At 32.3% G+C, this 19540-nt stretch overlaps 1 protein-coding gene across 1 annotated transcript in view; it reads right to left on the minus strand.

Annotated features, from left to right (window-relative positions):
• Positions 1-19540, minus strand: part of RIMS1 (regulating synaptic membrane exocytosis 1) — a 492355-nt gene that overhangs the window by 156224 nt on the left and 316591 nt on the right. Inside the window, exons 7-10 of the mRNA XM_059401539.1 lie at positions 9630-9697; positions 8761-8871; positions 6230-6329; positions 1894-2017 (exon numbers count right to left, since the gene is read on the minus strand). Of these exons, the coding sequence (XP_059257522.1) occupies positions 1894-2017; positions 6230-6329; positions 8761-8871; positions 9630-9697 (403 nt within the window). The remainder of the gene's footprint in view (positions 1-1893; positions 2018-6229; positions 6330-8760; positions 8872-9629; positions 9698-19540) is intronic.

Here is a 19540-nt window from a genome sequence, read left to right on the forward strand (position 1 = left end):
TTGGATTTTATATGTCTGTGAAAGAAAGATGGAGAAGTTGTAAAAACACACTTTAAGGTGATTTTGAATCAAATTTATTAATGTTAATTACCTCAGTAATATTTTTAGGCATAAATTTATATGTTTACAAAAAAGACTTCTTAATTAGTTCTACTCATTCTACTCATAAGTAAGATAATAGAATAGTTCTGATACCAATTATAAGCACAAATGCCAAGACAATTGGTAGGTTGGTAAAATTGGTCAATACTGCAGATGGCTGATGTTTCTTAGACCATGTTGATCAATGTGCACATAGGTTATATTAGGAATGATTTATGGAATTACTATGCCACTAAACTATGAATAAATATTGCTTTCTGTTTTAAATTAGTCACAGAACTATATTAAACATAATTATTAAGTACAGCTAGAATTGTTCTTCTAGGAGTCTAATAATTTCTCTATTAACTGGAAGGTTGATATAAAATTTGATTTTTATTTAAATATAATCTTTGCATTCCATATTTCTTTGAATTCCATAATCCACGACAATTTAGGATTTGGCTATGCAGATTATTACCTTTTAAATTATTTTCATACAAAAGTAAAAATAATGAAATTGTTATTCCAGTCCACCTTAATTGTCTGTTAATTTTTTTAAAGTTACCATGAATCAATATTTTAGCTGATTACTTTTAAACCTCTACATATCTGCAAGTATTTGGCAATGTGTACAATGCTTGATTTTAATTTATTTTTATACTTTGATTAATTTTCCAATTTACTTACCTCTTTTCCAGCCTCATATTTACCTCAGCACTAGAACACATGTCATGTAAAACTAGAATAAATTATATAGTGTTGCTATTTTTAAAAAATCTGCATGGAAATGTACAATACTTTTGCAAATGTCTTCAATGTTTATTATTAATAATCACCACTTAAAATTGTTTATAATCTTGCTTTTATTTTAGAGTTTATATATATTATTCTTTGAAATATATGATAATACAGTTTCAGTCCTTTGAAAATTAGGATAACTATATTTTCTTGTATGTTTTGCATTGACATATATACATGAGGACAACAAAAATTTAAGGCTACTACTTTTTCAACAAAAAATGTCTTGAACTAATGGCTCTACAATATTTTAGAGAATAAGGGAAAGAGGGAATTATTTCCAAAAATATATTTAAACATCAAGCCAACTATAATGAGACAATTTTAAATGCCTTCCAAAAAATGACAGCCTGGCAAAAAGAATATTTGGACTTTGTGGACTATTCAGGAAAAGCTAATGATGTGGGGAACTTTATGTACAAATATAAAAAATATCCCATTGGCTAGAGATAATTATGCTAAAAATTAAAGTTAAAAAAATATTATGCCAATTATTATGACCAACTAAAAGGTTAAAATATTTCACACTTGCTTGATTCTAAATAAAAATTGGCACTACCCATGGGTAAAAATTATAGAAAAAAAATTCTATTCTTAGTAAAATAATAAAAAGTTCATGTAGATATGAAACAATTATATTTTAAATACCATAAAAAGACAAGTTAGTGACTCTCTTTAAGGAAATACTACTCATGAAGTAAGAGTTACTAAAAATAAACAGTTTTGTCATTAAAAGAAAATAATTTTAGTTTATAGTTCACTTCTGAAAAAAAGTATCAATATTTTTTGATATTACAAGTGTTAAATGTGGAGCTTCTAAAATGTAGTGAAGAAAATTCAGCATTCAAGTTTAAAAAATTAAGAAATTTTAAAAATCTAAAATGTATGCCCATAATTGAAAAAAAAACTATCCATGTTAACATGTACTGTATGAATGTATAAACTTCTTTTTAAAACCCTGCTAATACATGTAATTTACTAAACTTAAGAAGTAAGTTTTTTTAGCCTTACCCAATAGGCCTTGAAACAATAATTTCAACTTGAGGTTCTGATTTTGATTCTAAAATAATGTTGTAAACTTCTTCATTTGTAGCTCCCGGCAGGGGTTTACCATTCCATTCTAGAACTTCATCCCCTTGAATTTAAAAAAAAGGGTATTTTTTTACCTTATATATTCTCTTTCTTTTTTTCTTATCTTTTCTCTTTTTTTTTAACAAAGAAATGCAAAACATATACAAATAGTTTAATTGTCTAGACCCTGCTCTCAAAAGCAAATTGACTGACATATAATGTCAGCTAAATGGTTCTTCTAAACACTTTTTTCTTTTCTTCTTTTTTTTTTTTTTTCCCTTTTTTCTTTCCTCCATAGAATATTACTGGTCACAGGAAACAGTACATTACAAAACTACCTTTATCTTTTGAAATATACCAGAAATAATATAAAAAATAATCTCATGCTATGGGATGGAATTAGCACAGCCTATTTGGAAACATTAAAAAATAATAATTAGCAGCATGTCCTCCATATAATAAATGCAGGCGGCTCTATATGTGAAAGATTCTTATTGAACTCGGCATAAATCCTGCTTTGTTTTTGGTTGAAATAGCAATTAACATTTATTAGCATGAATTTTCCAATTATGAGTCATGCTTCATTGTCTTTATCAGACACACAACAGAATAAAAATGCATGAAAGGATTTGAGTTCATACCCATAGGGTAACGCAGGTAGCTATGGCAAAGTTACAAAGCAAGCAGATGTAGAACTGTTGCATGACAGTTAACCCACTTCCAGATGTTCATAACACACACATTCTATACATATTATATATTGTGAGCATTAAAATAAAATGAAGAAATATTTTATAATAATAAAAACTATAGTACTTATTAAAATTGGTTAAATATTCTAAGATTGATCACGGAGAATAATATGATGTTAAAATACATGAGCTAATTTTTGATATTTTAATTAGACATATCACCATAGATCATTTGGGAAAAATTATTTATTTTCATGAATATTTAGAGCAGTTTTAGATCCTAAATAGTTCTCTGAATAGTACCCATCAATTCACAATGGTAGGCTCTACCAAAATATCCCAAACTTAAGGATACTTTGAAGTGTTTTAATTTGTTTTGTTTCTACTCATTTTTTTATTCTCAGTGCCTGTAACATTTCAGTAGGTAAGGAAATGTAGATTGAACTAATGAATCAATATGATTGTTATACATATGAAGCTAATTGTAAGCATGAAAACTTTGTTTTTAGGTCCATCTGTGAAAGGAAGTAGAAAAAAATTGTTTTTTCCCAAATGCTGGCTTACTCAAAAATTTAAAAAAAAAATTTTTTTTTAAGCATATATGATGCTGCTTTGGTTTGTAAGAGTATGCTTAGTATCAACAGTTAAATGACATCTAATAGTTTGTCCTAAGAAGTTATCCAGCAAGGTTTTTTAAATAGGCAATGAATATACTTCATTTTTTAAAAAGAAATAAAATATAATTATAAATTTAAAATATATTCAGTCATTTAAATTTGTTTGACCGAGAAAAGAAATAAAGTTTACATCATGTGAGTATATATATGTATGTGTGTGTGTATACGAAAAAATATTTTCTGAAACAGTACTTACCCTGATATCCCTTATTTTATCATGTTCTATCTCAATTTTTTTTTAAAAAATGGATACAAACCATTAAATTAATGTAACTACCCGGTAATGAGCTGCAGTCAACATTTTGCAAAAGCACTGAATTATAAAATTCTCCTCTTTATAGACAGCAACCTGGAAGTATAACTTTTAACACCATATTAACTTAATACATGCGTTTCTTTACAAATCAATACCTCCTAAACTAGAAGGTGGGTGGGTTTTTTTAAACAATATGTATTTTTATGTGGATAATCTCTTCAGGCAGAGACGTAGAATACGATGATGGAAAGATGAAAAGGAGATTTCCTCTGTCCTTACATTTTGTGGGGGAGAAACAGGAATGATTATCTTTACTAAAATGTCATATGCAATGATAGGAGTAATAGAAGTAGAAGGTAAGAGCTAGGGAGAGTTACTGTTCCAGGTGAGGTATCAGGAAACACTTTAGAATTAAGGCAACTTTAGATGCCTTTTGAAGGATGAAAAGGACTTCAACACACACAGCACAGAGCAGAGAAGCAGCCAGGTAGACAAGAGGCATGGACCAGGTCTCAGAGACGGACAGCGTGCCAACGACATGTAGGCAGACTGCCTTGGCAGAAGGTAAGGTGAATGGATTAATGGCTGGATAGCAGAGAACAGAACTACAGAGCTTTGACTTAAGCAGATGAAGAGGTGGAGACAGTGAAAGGCTTTAATAAGGTGCATGTCAGCGTCAACTTTGTGCTTTTGATGATTAAACAAATTGTGGCACAGTGCATGGATTTAAGGGAAAGAAGCAGTACAGAAAGTTAAGGCAAGATTAAAGCAACAATGCAAATGCGGAGCAAAGGTCACGCTAATAAATACAGCATTGCATAGGCCAATGGTGCTTATATGCAAACAGAAGGAAAACCATCCCTAAATGACAATGTATATCAAACAGAATATATGACTTAATTTATTAAAATACTTTTTTCAAATGCATCAATTGCTTGAAGTGAAAAGTCCACTTGTATGTTTTATACTTATTTAAGCTGAGCTTTAGCATTTAGATTTAAGTTTCTCAGGCTCTAGGCACACTAAGGGTTATTTAAGTGTGCCTAGAAGGGTTTTTCAGAAAAAAACCCTTTACTGACTCTCTTACATAATCTTTAATTAAAATACAAAGACAAAATCAAAAGCTATATGTTTATGATATGATTTGCACATTCAGATTTCTTCTTCTTCTTTTTTTTTTTTTTTTAAAGATTGTATTTATTATTTGACAGAGACACAGCTAGAGAGGGGAACACAAGCACGGGGAGTGGGAGAGGGAGAAGCAGGCTTCCTGTCAAGCCCGGAACCCAATATGGGGCTTGATCCCAGGAGTCTGGGATCATGACCTGAGCCAAAGGGAGACGCTTAATGACTGAGCCACTCAGGAACCCCAACAAATTCAGATTTCTATAGTAAAATTAGAGCATTACATTGATTTAAGGGATTTATACTTTTTTTTAAAGGGATTTTCACTTTCTAAGGCTGATTTTTCAGTCTTTGAACAAGCAAAGACTCAGTTTATTGACATAGTCACTGCTGATTGAGTTATTTTCTAACTAGTTTCATAACTAGTCCCTAATAGTAAACAACAGTGCACTGTACCTCTATACATCTTCAAAGCCATATGTACTGCAGATGGATAAACTCTTTGATTTGATTTTTCTCCCTATACAACACCTGCATAGGAAGTCTCAATCAAAGAAAAAAACCTAAATGATTTTGAACTGATAGCCTGGTAATTGATTACAACAAAAATGTCTTTAACAGTTACAAAACACTTTTCTAGAGGTCTCGGTTATTACAGTCTTAAGTTATAAAAATTGAAATCAGCCAAGAAATGTTCTCTTTCTGTGTGTTATGGGTTACTGATCCTCAATTCTACAGTTTAGCTTGTTCTGTTTTCACTGTAATTGTCTTTCAAATGCATAAGCAGACACGCCAACCAAAAGGTTTCTACTAAACTGTGAAGTAAACCAGAAAAAAAAAGTTAATATGATTTTAACTAAAATGAAGAATAAACAAGTTAACCAAAATAGATTTTAAAGTATGTTGCTACTGAATATGGTATATCCGAATATATTAAATGATTTTATTAGATCACGTTAAGGTTACAGAGCAACAGGAGGTAAATTTCCAAATACCAAGAATTAGCACACCTGCATGAGTTCAATACACACCACAATTAAATTAACAAATATTTTATTACATCATCTGTGTAAGAAATGTGATGATGGTTGTATTTTACTAAAAACTACTACTGCAAGTGTTTGGGACCACTGTGAAAACCTTTAGCAATTCTAATAGTTTAAGATATAAACTAAAGAATTAAGTAGGATACTATTTTTTCTATAAGAGTAAATTGCTTTGGATTTTTGTAGCAACATTATGTAGTCATCTACAAAAACTAGGAATCCTGCAGCATTTGTATCTATTTTTAAACAAATAAAATTTAAAAAAAGATTCCTAAACTTACTCTCTCCAAACTGCTGATGTATCTCCAAACTGATGTATCATTGCCTATTACTGCAATCAGTAAATACCCACATCAGGACAAAAGTCTTTATTCATGCACTAAAATTAGTTATTTGATTCATATGTAACTTACCCCAAATTGAAAACCACCAATTCATGCAAGGAGTACAGACTGTTTAAATGTTAAAAAGAAAGTTTACCTGCTCTTAAGTGTCCAACTACATCTGCAAGGCTACCCTTCTTTACTTTGGTGATGAAGGCACCAAGGCGTCCTAAGTCGGTCATTTTTCCTCCAACAACCTAAATAATAATAAACTTATAAGTGCCCAAAACTCATATCAGAACATAAGTTTATTACTTTGAGGAATTACTCTTACAGTCTTTTACAATGTATTTAGGATTGAGTGTAGGTGTATTAATAAACTGAAACATATTTTTTTATAATTTTTAAAAATTTTTAATAAATATACAGTGTATTATTAGCCCCAGGGGGACAGGTCTATGAATCATCAGGTTTACAGACTTCACAGCACTCACCAGAGCACATGAAACATATTTTTGATTAAACAAGTTGCAGTATGTTTGTTTGTTGTTTGTTTTGGGGTTTGTTGTTGTTGTTGTTTTGTTTTTTTCTAGGTAGCCCCCCAACACAGGGCTTTAACTCATGGTCCTGAGATCAAGACCTGAGCTAAGATCAAGAGACAGATATTTGGGGTGCCTGCGTGGCTCAGATGGTTAAGTGGCTGCCTTGGGCTTAAGCTGTGACCCCAGGGTCCTGGGATCAGTCCTAGATCAAGCTGTGGCAGGTTCCCTCTTCTCCTCACCCTGGTATTGTTCTCTCTCTCTCTCTCAAATAAATAAATGAAATCTTAAAAAAAAAAAAAAAGACATTTAACCAACTGAGCCGTCCAGGCATCCCACAGAGTGGCAGTGTAGTTTTAAAAAGAAAACTCCTCATTGTATTTGAGATGACCATAGGTCCTATCGAAGTTCATATACTAATTACTTATATTGACCTAACAATGCAGGGGGACCATGAGTAACATATATTCTTACAAGAGAAGTGCCAGGTCTTCCCTACTTACTGTGTGACACAGTTTACATTAGGGTTCACTTTCCTTTATCTTCAAAATTCATACCTATCATTTGAATTACAGTTCCATATGCACATGATGCTGCACTGTTACATCAGTTATCTCTTGTGTATAACATTAGTAGAATACAGGTCTAAGACATAAAGACTATGGATTCAAACCAAGAATAGGCTACTTTGGGGAAGCAATTTACTATAATACAATGAGTAATAGCCTAAGTTTATCCCTGCTACAACCATCTGACTGACTTTATCCGAAATATATATGTATTTTATCTAACTCATGAAGTCTGAGTTATATTACTGAATATTTAACACTTTTATGTGGCTTTTTCATTGTAACTAAAATTAAATACATCTGAAAGTTTCTAAGTTTAATTTCTTCCAATGCAGTTGTTAAGTATATGTAATTAAAAGTGCAAGGCATATTCTCAAAGCTTGAGGCTAATCCATAATTCTTTAGGACATGCCCATTAGTGGAGGTGATCAGAATTATCTCACAGCAAGAAAAATTAATGGCAATAACCAATAAGTTGATATTATAATTTTTTATTTTTTATTGACATATAATGTATTATTGGCCCCAGGGATAAAGGTCTGTGAATTGCCAGGTTTACACACTTCACAGAACTCACCATAGCACATACCTCCCCCAATATCCATAACCCAACCACCCTCCCTACCGCCACCCCCGGCAACCCTCAGTTAATAAGGTGATATTATTAAGTGCATTAACTGAAGAGAGGTTTTAGTTAGATTAACAGTCAATAGTTTTGAAGAGGTCAAAACTATCACACAATTATAATACAATAGCTTGGTAAATAATTTCTTTTTTTAAGATTTTATTTATTTGAGAGAGAGAGAGCGAGCATGAAAGGGGCAAGGGGCAGAGGGAGAAGCCGGCTCCCCGATGAGCAGAGGGCCTGATGTGGGACTTGATCCTGGGACTCCAGGCAGTTGCTTAACCAACTGAGCCACCCAGGTGCCTGCTTGGTAAATAATTTTAAAGCCCATCTTTGAATGCTTCTCTAAGATCTGAATGCAAACAAAACCATGTGATTTAACATACACATGCACACAAACATAGTAAAATAAAACATGTATGTGTATTTTTTTCCTATAATAAAACATAATCTTTTGTAATTAATTAGTTTTTCATTATATCTGTTGGAAGTCAGTTAATAGTTTTAAAAGATACATTTTACTCTCTTGGTATTACCATAAATTCTATTGTACTTAGGAAACAATCTCTTTAATGATGTTTTATGTTGCTTATCAAGTTACAATAAAATTATGCAGTTCACATTATCTAACTTTACTACCATCCATTAAAACCTTTTTAATGTAAAAATCGTCCTTGAACTTTATACTCAGATAAAAATTCTTTATTTTCCTCCTTCTTATGGCAGTTTCCTAACACATTAGTATGCCATATTAATACAATGATTTTAAAATATTAACCTAGATAAAAACACTAAATCTACCATAAGATATCAATATATAAACAAATATATTCACTAGGAGGACTGTATTCTAGAGAAGAGAGGAAGATATTTAAAAATCATTGTCAGAAACTTTGTTGAACGCAGCCCACACCGTGCTCCAGTTTTAAGAAACACTTTAAACCAGCATACTTACCTTCAGACCCAGTAATGCACCTGATTCTTTGGGCATGGTTGTTCTCTTGTTAAGAATAACACGTCCAATTAATCTATCCCCCTCTTTAGATGGTTGCCACGTTACAGGATGCTATTAAAACATAAACAGAGTTAAAAAAAAGATAAGTTGTTTTCTTTCCTATAAACACATAATCATTGGTTGTAGCATGATGTGATTTCCTCAGTTAAAGGCACTCTCGAGGGAATTCTTTATTCTGGTGGGTTCTATCGTAGGCTTACAACAATTTTGCATTGACAGCTACATTTTATTTGTGGTAGATTCTTAAACTAAATAGTTCAAAAAGTTGTCAGCAACTTAGTGAATCTCTCGACAACTGCTCTGAAATAAATTGAAATTTAAAATGTATCTTCTAGGGGCGCCTGGGTGGCTCAGTGGATTAAGCCGCTGCCTTCGGCTCAGGTCGTGGTCTCAGTGTCCTAGAATCCAGCCCCGCATCAGGCTCTCTGCTCAGCAAGGAGCCTGCTTCCCCTCCTCTCTCTGCCTGACTCTCTGCCTACATGTGATCTCTCTCTGTCAAATAAATAAATAAAATCTTTAAAATAAATAAATAAATAAGTGAATTAAATATATCTGCTAATAGAAAGAAAACTGAATCTGTATTATGAGTTGTTAATGTTGATACCTTTAACAAATAATATCTCATTTATATACACTCATCATTTAATAATTATTTTCTATTTCTCTTCTAAACTGCACTGCCTTAAATTAAATGAACATTTTCTCTCTTAAAACTGAGTAAGATTGCCATCTATCATACATCGAACATAGGACAATACACAGCACATTTTGTTCCTAAGCTCCAAACTTTAGTTCTCCAAAAAGCTTACCGAACTAATAGGTGATGTTTCCCGGCTATGCCACGTGGCAGGATCCAACCAGTAATAATCCAAATCACCTGCACCACAGGAAAAAATGAAAAGTGCAATGATTTAAAGTGGAAAATGCATCATTGTAAGTATGACTTCTTCAGTCTATAAAATAAAGGGTTATAAATATCATAATCTTGACTGTGCACATCCCAGAATGATACACCCTTGCATTGCAAAGGCTGTGACCTGAATCCTTGCAATGAATGTGTGTTACACATGCACTTAATAGTATATACTACTTTTTATTCTCGTAAATCGGTCTAGAAACACACATAAAAAGTGCTGAAAGAGCTGGATTAACCTACTCAACCTTCCCTCAAAAGACGAACCATTCCAAGGCAAAGCCTGCCATCTAGTGATACTGGCAAAAAATCTATTCACTGAGCTGAAATAAATACTAAAACTTAGTGTCTCTCTTTCTCCTCTTCTGTTATCATATCCGTTCATAATCAGTCTCTGGTCTCTATCCTCTTCCCTTAACAGCTGACAATACGGCATACATTTTTAGCACAGTGTTGAATAAATTAAGTACCATGAATAACTTTTAGCAATAGTACCATACAACAAACAAAAAATTCAATTTTATTAAAGCCATAAAAAAGACTTTAAAAACTTTAAAAATCCTAATTTCATAAGCATGAATTTATGAACCATTAATTTTGATTTTTGTGGCTTAAAAATAAAATACTACAGAAAGCACCTGAGGGAAAAAAGAAAAAAAATAGTGGAAAGCCGCAGTGCTTTGCGTTTAGTATTTGCATAGGAGAAAGGCCAGCATGGGTCAATGTGAGAATAAATGATCTTTTACATTTTAAATACTAAATAGATCAATGAATATTTTTCTCCTGATGGATCTTTAAAGAGAAAAATATTAAGAAAGTGAGTCAGGCATGCCCACTAAGTGAGCTATCTAGCTGAGTGTTGGAAAAAATGCATTTGGGTGGTATCTGTGAAGGTCATAAGTAAAGAACTGTATATATATGAAAGGCATGGCTGATACAGGCACTATAAAAGAAATATGGTAGGAAATGTAAAAATGTTTAAAATCTACAGGCATAAAAAATCCATGCACCTAAGTTTCTTAGTAGTTGCTTCTCTTTTCCTTTTAGGTAGTATCTTAGAAAAGCTGAAGGAGATTGTTATATATAGTGCAATAAATACTAAAATGTTCTTCAAATACGTCATGGACATGAAAGTATATTCTGGAAAGGTTTGAATATTAGAAACTGCATTAGCAGAAACTATATTCTGTTTCTGTTTCTGTTTTGGACAGAGTCTCTACCCCTTTCAAAATCACATACTTTATAATGTATGCCTTGATGTCGAAGACTATATATTTCTACTCTTCTTTCTGGATCATCTCACTTAATGGAACATAAGGAAAGTAGTAAAAGAACAGGTTTTTTTTCCCCCCTTTTACTTTTACTGTTTGAAAAACTTTACTTTTTAATTAATTTTTTTCTTTGACTATAGCTGACAGGTAATGTTAACATTAGGTTTACACATATAACATAGTGATTCAACTTCTCTATACATTGTGCTAGGCTCACCACTAGTGTCGCTACCATCAGTTACCATACAACACTATTATATTATTGATTATAATCCCTATGCTGTACCTCTTATTCCCATGACTTATTCATTCCATAACTGGAATCCTGTATCTCCCACTCCACTTCACCCATTTTGCCCATCCCCTGCCCACATACTTATTTTTAAAGTTGCTTTGTCCTTACTATTATAACACTGTTCATTTTGAAAGAAAAACTATGTAGCATAAAATAAAACTGTTAAGTACTTTTAAGTAGTAACTACAAATTTCATTCAAAAGATTAAAATAATTCATAAAGCTTTTTCCCTAAATTTTCATATATGTAGGAGTAAGAAAGTCTGATGACTTTTTAAATGCTGACTCATTCTGAAATACTGTGACAGATTAATAGAATCTGGGATTTGTGGGGCTTTAAAGAAGAAAATTAGTCATTAAGTTGATAGCTGAACTGCTCTGAGAAGTCTTTGAGATTTAAAAAAAAATGACAAAATCCATCCCATTTTAAAGATTTCAAGGGAAGTTTTTTGTATTCTTCAATAACTTAGCTCTTAAAAACGGAACTTCTTATTGGGATCATTCTCTGGTTCATGTACCAATTCCTTGTATGGTGGGGTTCAACCCTGTGTTTCACTCCCCTTGTCCTAAATAAATCTGGTTATACATATCTGATGAATATCCTCTGTGTAAAAAGTGCTCCTTATATACAAGGGACCCAAAGCTGATGTTTCTGGTACATTTTGGTGATGATACCGAGCACTTTATTATAAAAACAATGCTTTCAAGCAATGGTATCCTACCATCTATAAGCTTTGTATCATAATGATCTCAAATGGAGAGTCTAATTTAAATGGTTTAAGATGGGATAATTTTGTTCATGCATAGTATTGTTGATACCTACTAAAAATTGCTACTTAAATGTAAATTAAGAGGGGATTCAATATTTTAAAAATACAATAATATTTGTACATATTTTAGTATACAATTATACTTCCTTCACATTCTGAACAGTTCCTAATAGTTTTCTTACCACAAATTTCATTATCATCTATTAAAATCTAGTATTTTTAATTAAAGACTTATGAAAAATAAATTCTAAGATCTAAATATGTATTTTTAAACTTATTTTTCTTCTTTCCATGTAATCACTAAATTTTAAAGATATTATTGACTTTTAAAGCCCTGTAATTTATCTTTATAATTCACATTTCTCTATTATTAATGGACTAAGCAACACTGGACAAAACTTTCTTCTAAAATATTCAGAATCTAGTATTTCATTAATATAAATCATTTTCCTTGATTTGTTTCTAACAGGTAATTAAAGGAATTGATTTCCAAGTAGCATGGCTACAAAATGATAAATTCAGGGTATTTTCTTATGGACTTAATACAAAACCATTTTGGTTCTAATATTCAATATAACTATAAAAGAACAAATTTACTATTAGCATTAACTTAGATCCAGGGAATATATCAGATGTCTGAGTCTACTGAAATGGCTCAAGTTCATAAACAGCCAAAGTTCAATGAAGTTTTGTAATTTTGAGTATTATTTTTTGTTAAGACTTTAAAAATAGACATTTATCCTATCCCTTATGAAAAAGTAGTTAATTAAACTTAATGAACAAGCACACAACATTCACTGAATGAATAAAAGTCAGCTAAAGGACCCCTGGGCCTTCTGTAAAGAGAACTAGCTTTTCCTAACCCAGGTCATGGTGACTAGAGAATGTAACAATGTATAAACATGCACCTCTATGATTTAAAATTTTGTATCCTGTGATATTTAATGTCAAAGCACAATGGATTCCAATAAGACCGAAGTCACTGGAACAAAAATGCTTTCTAAATCATACAGACACCTGACTGTGTGTGAGTATGTTAAAACCATAAAGAGAAAACCATAATTCTGATTTCACACAATAAATATCTAACAATACATGATAATTACACTTGACCAAGTGGAATGGCTATCTAATGTGTAAGTAGTAGAGCAAAGGTTATCCACACCAAAGCATTTATGTATTAAACAATTTGAACTTCTTTTCCATTTGCAGAAGAAATACACCGCAGATTTTTAACCTCATTATAATGACTGGTGATAAAAGATGGGACTGAAATGGATTCCAAGATTGACTCCCAGTAACTGTGAGCAATTCCAAATACATATCCATAAGTGTGCTACTTGTCATCTCAAAGATGAGGAAGAAAACTATTCTTCCTATATAGTATCGATTGTTGATATCCAAAGAACTTATAAAACTCATAGACCAAAAATCAATAGAATCATCTTTACCAGAGGTTTTCTATACCTCTTAAACTGCTTCCCTCTTTTATTTCTGTTTATCCTCTATAGTAGGATGTATGTTGGGACTAAGAAAAATTAAATAAATCCTCATATATTTGATTATAGCATAGTACATAAACAAAATACTCAGTAAAATTATGTTTGTTGAAAAGACATTCATGTTGAATAGACATACATGCGCACAAAAAAAACCAATTCAAGTTCTAAGTAGTTTTTAATTTGAGAGAAGGGAGGGTGTTTTTTACACTGAGCACCATGGTCAACACACATGAGTTAGTAAGTATTGCTTTGGTTAAAATGTGATTAAAAACTTTATACATTTTAACTCATTTTAATATTTTACAAGGGCTTTCTTTTCATAGATAAGAATTAAAATCCAAAGTTTAAGAACTGAGAAAAGAAGTTCTTAACTTCTGATTAATATGATAAAAATACCATTTTGAAATAACTTCCTCTTATTTTAGAAGTTTATTTCAAATAGTCCCATGCCTACAAAGGTCAAGTGTGTCTGCCCCCACCCCTAAATTAAAAATTATAGTGGAGCTAACTTTGAAATAAGCCATAATTTGCTATACAGTACAGCGAAGTCCCAGAAAGCCTGATTTTACTTAAGTTAAATTAGCAGTCAGGAATAAGAAACAAATATTATTTGACAGGTCTTAGAATACAGGCATTAAAATAAAATGGGAAGCTATACTTGCTAAATTTAATCATGAATCATATAATCAGTGAAATATTAAAGTCATAAATAACTATAAATACTATGTGTATGTAAAATCAATAAATTATCATTCACTACTGAATTACTATCTAAGTCCCTAGAATAGGGAAAACATTATCCCCCAAACACTTCTTGGTGATTTCATTCAATATATACACTAAGGTTCATTCCATAAGTTGACAGCATATGCTGCATAATTAAGGAATTTGTGTCCCTTGAGGCATGGTTAGAGACATCTCCAAATCAGTAGTCTTCAGCAAGAACCCCTTCAAAAGTTCTAAGTGTTAAAAATTCCAAATTCTGGTTTTGATTGAGAATACACACAAACACAAGGTGCCACTTGATGGAAGAATTACAATATATTCAGCCCGTAGGGATTCACTTGAGTGGCTGTTCTCTAAATGCTTGTTAGAAATTTGACTTTCAAAATTCCCCTTTGTTAGCAATGTGCTCTGCTTCTACGAGAGAACCACCAACAGAACAGAACTGAGAAAAGAAGTTCTCTCTCTCGGGGTAAATGTTCAAGTAAATGCATCCACTATGATTTATTAAGTTAATGAGGTGCCAAGGACTTTTATATTCAGAAATTGCTGATACTCAATAGAACCTCCAGAGCTGAACTACCTCCAAAGAAAGATGTAAGGGCCTGTGATGCCATCTCTGTTTAATACTGCTAGGGCACGTGAACAGAGGCTTGGTAGCTGATCTAGAATTTCATGAACATATTTGTTAGAGCTAGTTCTTTTCTGGCTATTATATGTCCTTTTGGTGAATGTGAGTGCTGATGGAACATCAACCCTATGACCACACAATTCTACAAAGCAGTGATGTGGAATCAAAATCAATCTGACTAACCTCTGAGCTCAGGCATTCAGATTATCCCTCAATGTCACAGGAAACTCCCACAGTATTCCCTTGCTCTTGCAAGAGTAGTCTGAGATAAAGCACATGAGATGCTTTACAAACTGTAGAGTGCCACAGAAATGTAAGTTGTCATTAGAGTGTAAATATATATACTGAAAAGTATTTCCAATAATAATACTGATAAGCACCTCCATCAGTTCTAATGCCAGATAAAAATTAAGGAATTGCTCCCACAGTTTACTTATTTGAAAATTTGAATAATCAGAGAACCTCACTCTATATTTAATTCCCCTATTAATAACTTTATATTATATCTGAAACTAATAATTATGTTTTCCCTATAAAAAATAAAAGCTAGCTTTTGTATAAAAAGAGCATTTTACTTGACATTAGAGATTTGTGACTCTATCCCTAACTCTGCCATATTCTTGATAAATCTCTATAAACCTTGTCCTCCTCTATAAAAGGGGGTTAATGCCACTTTCTTGCAAAAGTTTCATGAGGATTAAATGAGATATGCCAGCTTTTTAAATTATAAAGGACTTCAGAAACAGATTTTATTTTATAAATACACAACTGAAATGAAGAATATGATATCATAGGGGCACCTGGGTGGCTCATTGGGTTAAGCCTCTGCCTTCTGTCATGATCATAGGGTCCTGGGATCGAGTTCTGCATCGGGCTCTCGCTCAGTGGGGAGCCTGCTTCTCTCTTTCTCTACCTGCCTCTTTGCCAACCGTGATCTCTCTCTCTCTTTGTCAAATAAATAAATAAATAAAATCTTTATAAAAAATATGAAATCATAGGTGTTAGAGATCACATTAATCGTTAAGTAGCTATCATAACTAAAATATATGTAGTATCAGTAATCTCTGCAAAGTATGCTCTGAAATGGGCTTAGAAAAATGTTAAAGTCACTTTGTCTACAGAAATTATTAATTGGCCTGGTGTAAAACCAATGCTCAAGTGTTCAGAATGAATGAGTATTTCTTTAATCCCAATTGCTAAAGGATGAGGGAAAGGGCCATCACATATAAAAAAAGTAACATACATCTTTCTGTTAATTTCCATAAAGCCAAGGGGAGCCTAAGATAATGAGAAAATGGTTTTTTTTATAGTATAGTCAGATGATCTATACATTAGTATCTAGATTAACCCCAACTAAAAATACCTGGACTGTGAAATAATTTTATCAGAATGCACAATGTATCCCCAATGTAAAAATAGGTATTTTGTCATTTCTTCTTTATAGGATCATGTTTTAATGTGGGAGAATAAAACACATCTATCAGCAAAATATCTGTGACTGAATTACTCTATATTATGAAACCAGTAGGCTCTTATATCCCTTCATCTTTTTTCCTGATGACTCAAGAAATCCTTGAAAATGTTTCCTTGAAACCAGCTTGTAGTATACCTTAAAAATTATTTGGTATAGATATGAGCTATGGAATACATTTTAATATTTATATCTTAATAGGTTATAAGCATCCTAACTTCCTAAGATTCCTTTTTTTCAGTTTATATTCCTAGCCAAATCATCTAAATAATAACAAGATTGATGGTCTTAAAAAAACAACTAGAAGTTTAAATATATATTAAGTCACCCTAAATTATGGGATTTTGGAAAAGCACAGAAAATTTTATGGATTTACTTTCAGTAAGCTAAAAGACATTGAGAAGTAAAAAGCTATTTGAGATCGTTAACATTGGTCATCAGCTTAATTTTTCCTAGTTTTGAAAAGTATATAAACTTAGATTTTTGAGACGATACAAAGCTTCAGAATTCAGAAACACTTTCAAAACACCATGATGAGTAATTATACCCTTATTCTTTATCTCTGCACTGACCTCATGCTGCAGGCCTCAGAAGAAGATTAATTAAAATTGCTGAAAGTTCTGAACAAAAACAAAAAACCACACATGCATACTCGCACACACACCTTTGTGTCTTAGAATACATAAGGATGTTCAGGGTCTTCAGGACATCTAGACCAAGTTGTATTTATTATCTATATTAAATGACAATAAAAATGTATCTAAAGAAAAGTGTTAAGATCATTGATGATAAGGCAAAAAGATGTCTACACATAATAGCTTAGAGAGGAATACCTTTCATGTGTAAATATGGTCTGAGGCCTAATGATGGAGAAATTTCTTTCCCAGAAGCTAAATATGCAAGAGTAAAGTACCCTGAATAACAAAGCACAAAATTAACAAATTTAGGGAAACTTTTTTCTTTTTTCTAACACAATGATTCTACATAAATAAGAATTTTGGAGGTGCTGCACACAGGAGGGAAATATTTTACTGCAACTTTCCAACTGACCAGGCTTCCACATTGAGACTGAGTATTCCATTCACGTGGGAGAACAGGTTGTCATGTGCAAAGCCTCGGAATAACCAGCCAGGAAACCCTGTGGAAAAAATTGGGGTTTATATGTTTTCATTGTTTGGGGACTGGATGTTAACCACAGGCTTAAGAAATGGTAGTGCTGGGCAAGTTCACAGCAGAGACATTACAAGAAAGCATTCTAGCTGTAAATATCTTTGATAAAGGAAAATGTTAATCCTTATCTAGACCTCACACCTCGGCAACACTAGCAAAACAATATTAATCTGCAATAATAATTCTGAATGTCAAATCAAGTTCTTCCTTTCTCTACATCCCAAAGACATGGAAATGAAAAAATACAGAGACTGATACATTATCACGGTTTTAGGGATATAAATAACAAGAACAATAGATGATGCTGAAGATGAATTCCAAGGGCACACGGAACAAAATGGAAGTACTTATGAGGGACTGATAGTGTTTAGCATTTAAAAGTATGTAGTAAAGTTATAAAAAATAGCAGGAAATAAATATACTCTAGCAAATATTTTAAATAGATATTTTAAAACCAGAGCTCTAGCAAAGAAAAGTTACGGTAAATATTGGGGTTCCCCCCCTTTTGTTTTGTTTTGTTTTTGCTTGTTTTATTTTATTTAATTCAAACAATTTATAGTTATGTATTAAAAGACTTTTTTTTTTTTAATTTGGAAATTCCTGTACTCTCAGTGGGAAATTTTGAGAACATTTTATGCCTCAACATTGTCCTAGAGAAAAATCTGAACAAGTATCCATATTCATAAACTTTCAAATGATAGCCACAGGAAACCAGGTTGCAAAATATTGCATGGTCACTATCTAAATCTCTGTCACAGTGTCAAAGTGGTCAGACTGTATAAGGCTTCTAACTCTACTCAAACTGCACATGATGGAAGATATATCAGGCAAGAGAAAGCACAAAAGGAAGGACCAATACTCACAATACATTTAGATCACATATACACTTATTTTTATAAAGCAAACCACATTAAGGTTGATCAAAGATTAACTTACTGACTCAAGAAAGGACTTCTCTACCAGAGTTCCTAAATATTTAAGGGCTGGATAAATGAAAAATATTTGTTTCCAATATAATAATTTCAAAATAGCTTCATCTTAGATAACATTTTCATAACAAAAACTGTTATTTAAAAAAAAATCATAAGTCTCACTGGCCTAGACTTAATGGGCCCAATAGGGTTTCTTGGCTGGGTCACAGGTGCTCTCGAGAGAAGACGGGATGGTCTTCTACTCAGGAAAGTAAGGCAATCTCACGGCCAGTGTGCCTGGCTGTTTAAATCCATGATTCCACCATTACCTAGTGGCACTGAACTACTCCCAAGTGCAATTCAGAGAGAATATATTCTGAAATACAACGTTTCTCTCAATATTTTTTGGAATGCGTTATCTTAAAGCATTTAAAGTATTTACAGAGGTCTTTGTGAGGGATATGCAGTAGTCAACTTAGATACTCAAAAATCTAACTCTGAATTAAGCCAGAGTATCACACAACCATGCACCTGGTCTACATGACATTTCCAGATAGTCCCTTCCCTCTCCCTGCTTCCACAGTTCTTTTCAGATATTGTTCTGGACTATACGGATCATGGTAATGGTGTTACTCATACAGATCATGCTCTGATGGTGATTATCTTCTCTGTGAAACTATTCAAAAGAAATTTCTCTCTGATGTCAGTGTCAGGAAAAATTAGTGTTATTTAACTGGTTTATTTTCATGTTATGGAAGCTGAGGTTTTATGACTAATGGTACTTTTCTCAAAGCACGTGTGTTAGAATGTTCATGGTTAAATCTGCAGCCTAATTTTCTTCCTTTATTTTTCCTTGTCAATCTTTTCTAAACGTTTTAACTTATTTCATATGACCTTAAGTCACTTTTGATATTAAGGTAGACTTTAAAGCAGAAATCAAAATAAAATTAGAAGAATAGGCACAAAGCATGTTTCAACGAATTTATTATAACTTCTGTTTTCATTAAAATATGGCATTTTCCATCCTTCAATCTCAAAATACCTTTGATGCAATAAGAAACAAC

The sequence above is a fragment of the Mustela nigripes genome, chromosome 5 (assembly GCF_022355385.1).
Source record: "Mustela nigripes isolate SB6536 chromosome 5, MUSNIG.SB6536, whole genome shotgun sequence".
NCBI lineage: Eukaryota > Metazoa > Chordata > Mammalia > Carnivora > Mustelidae > Mustela > Mustela nigripes.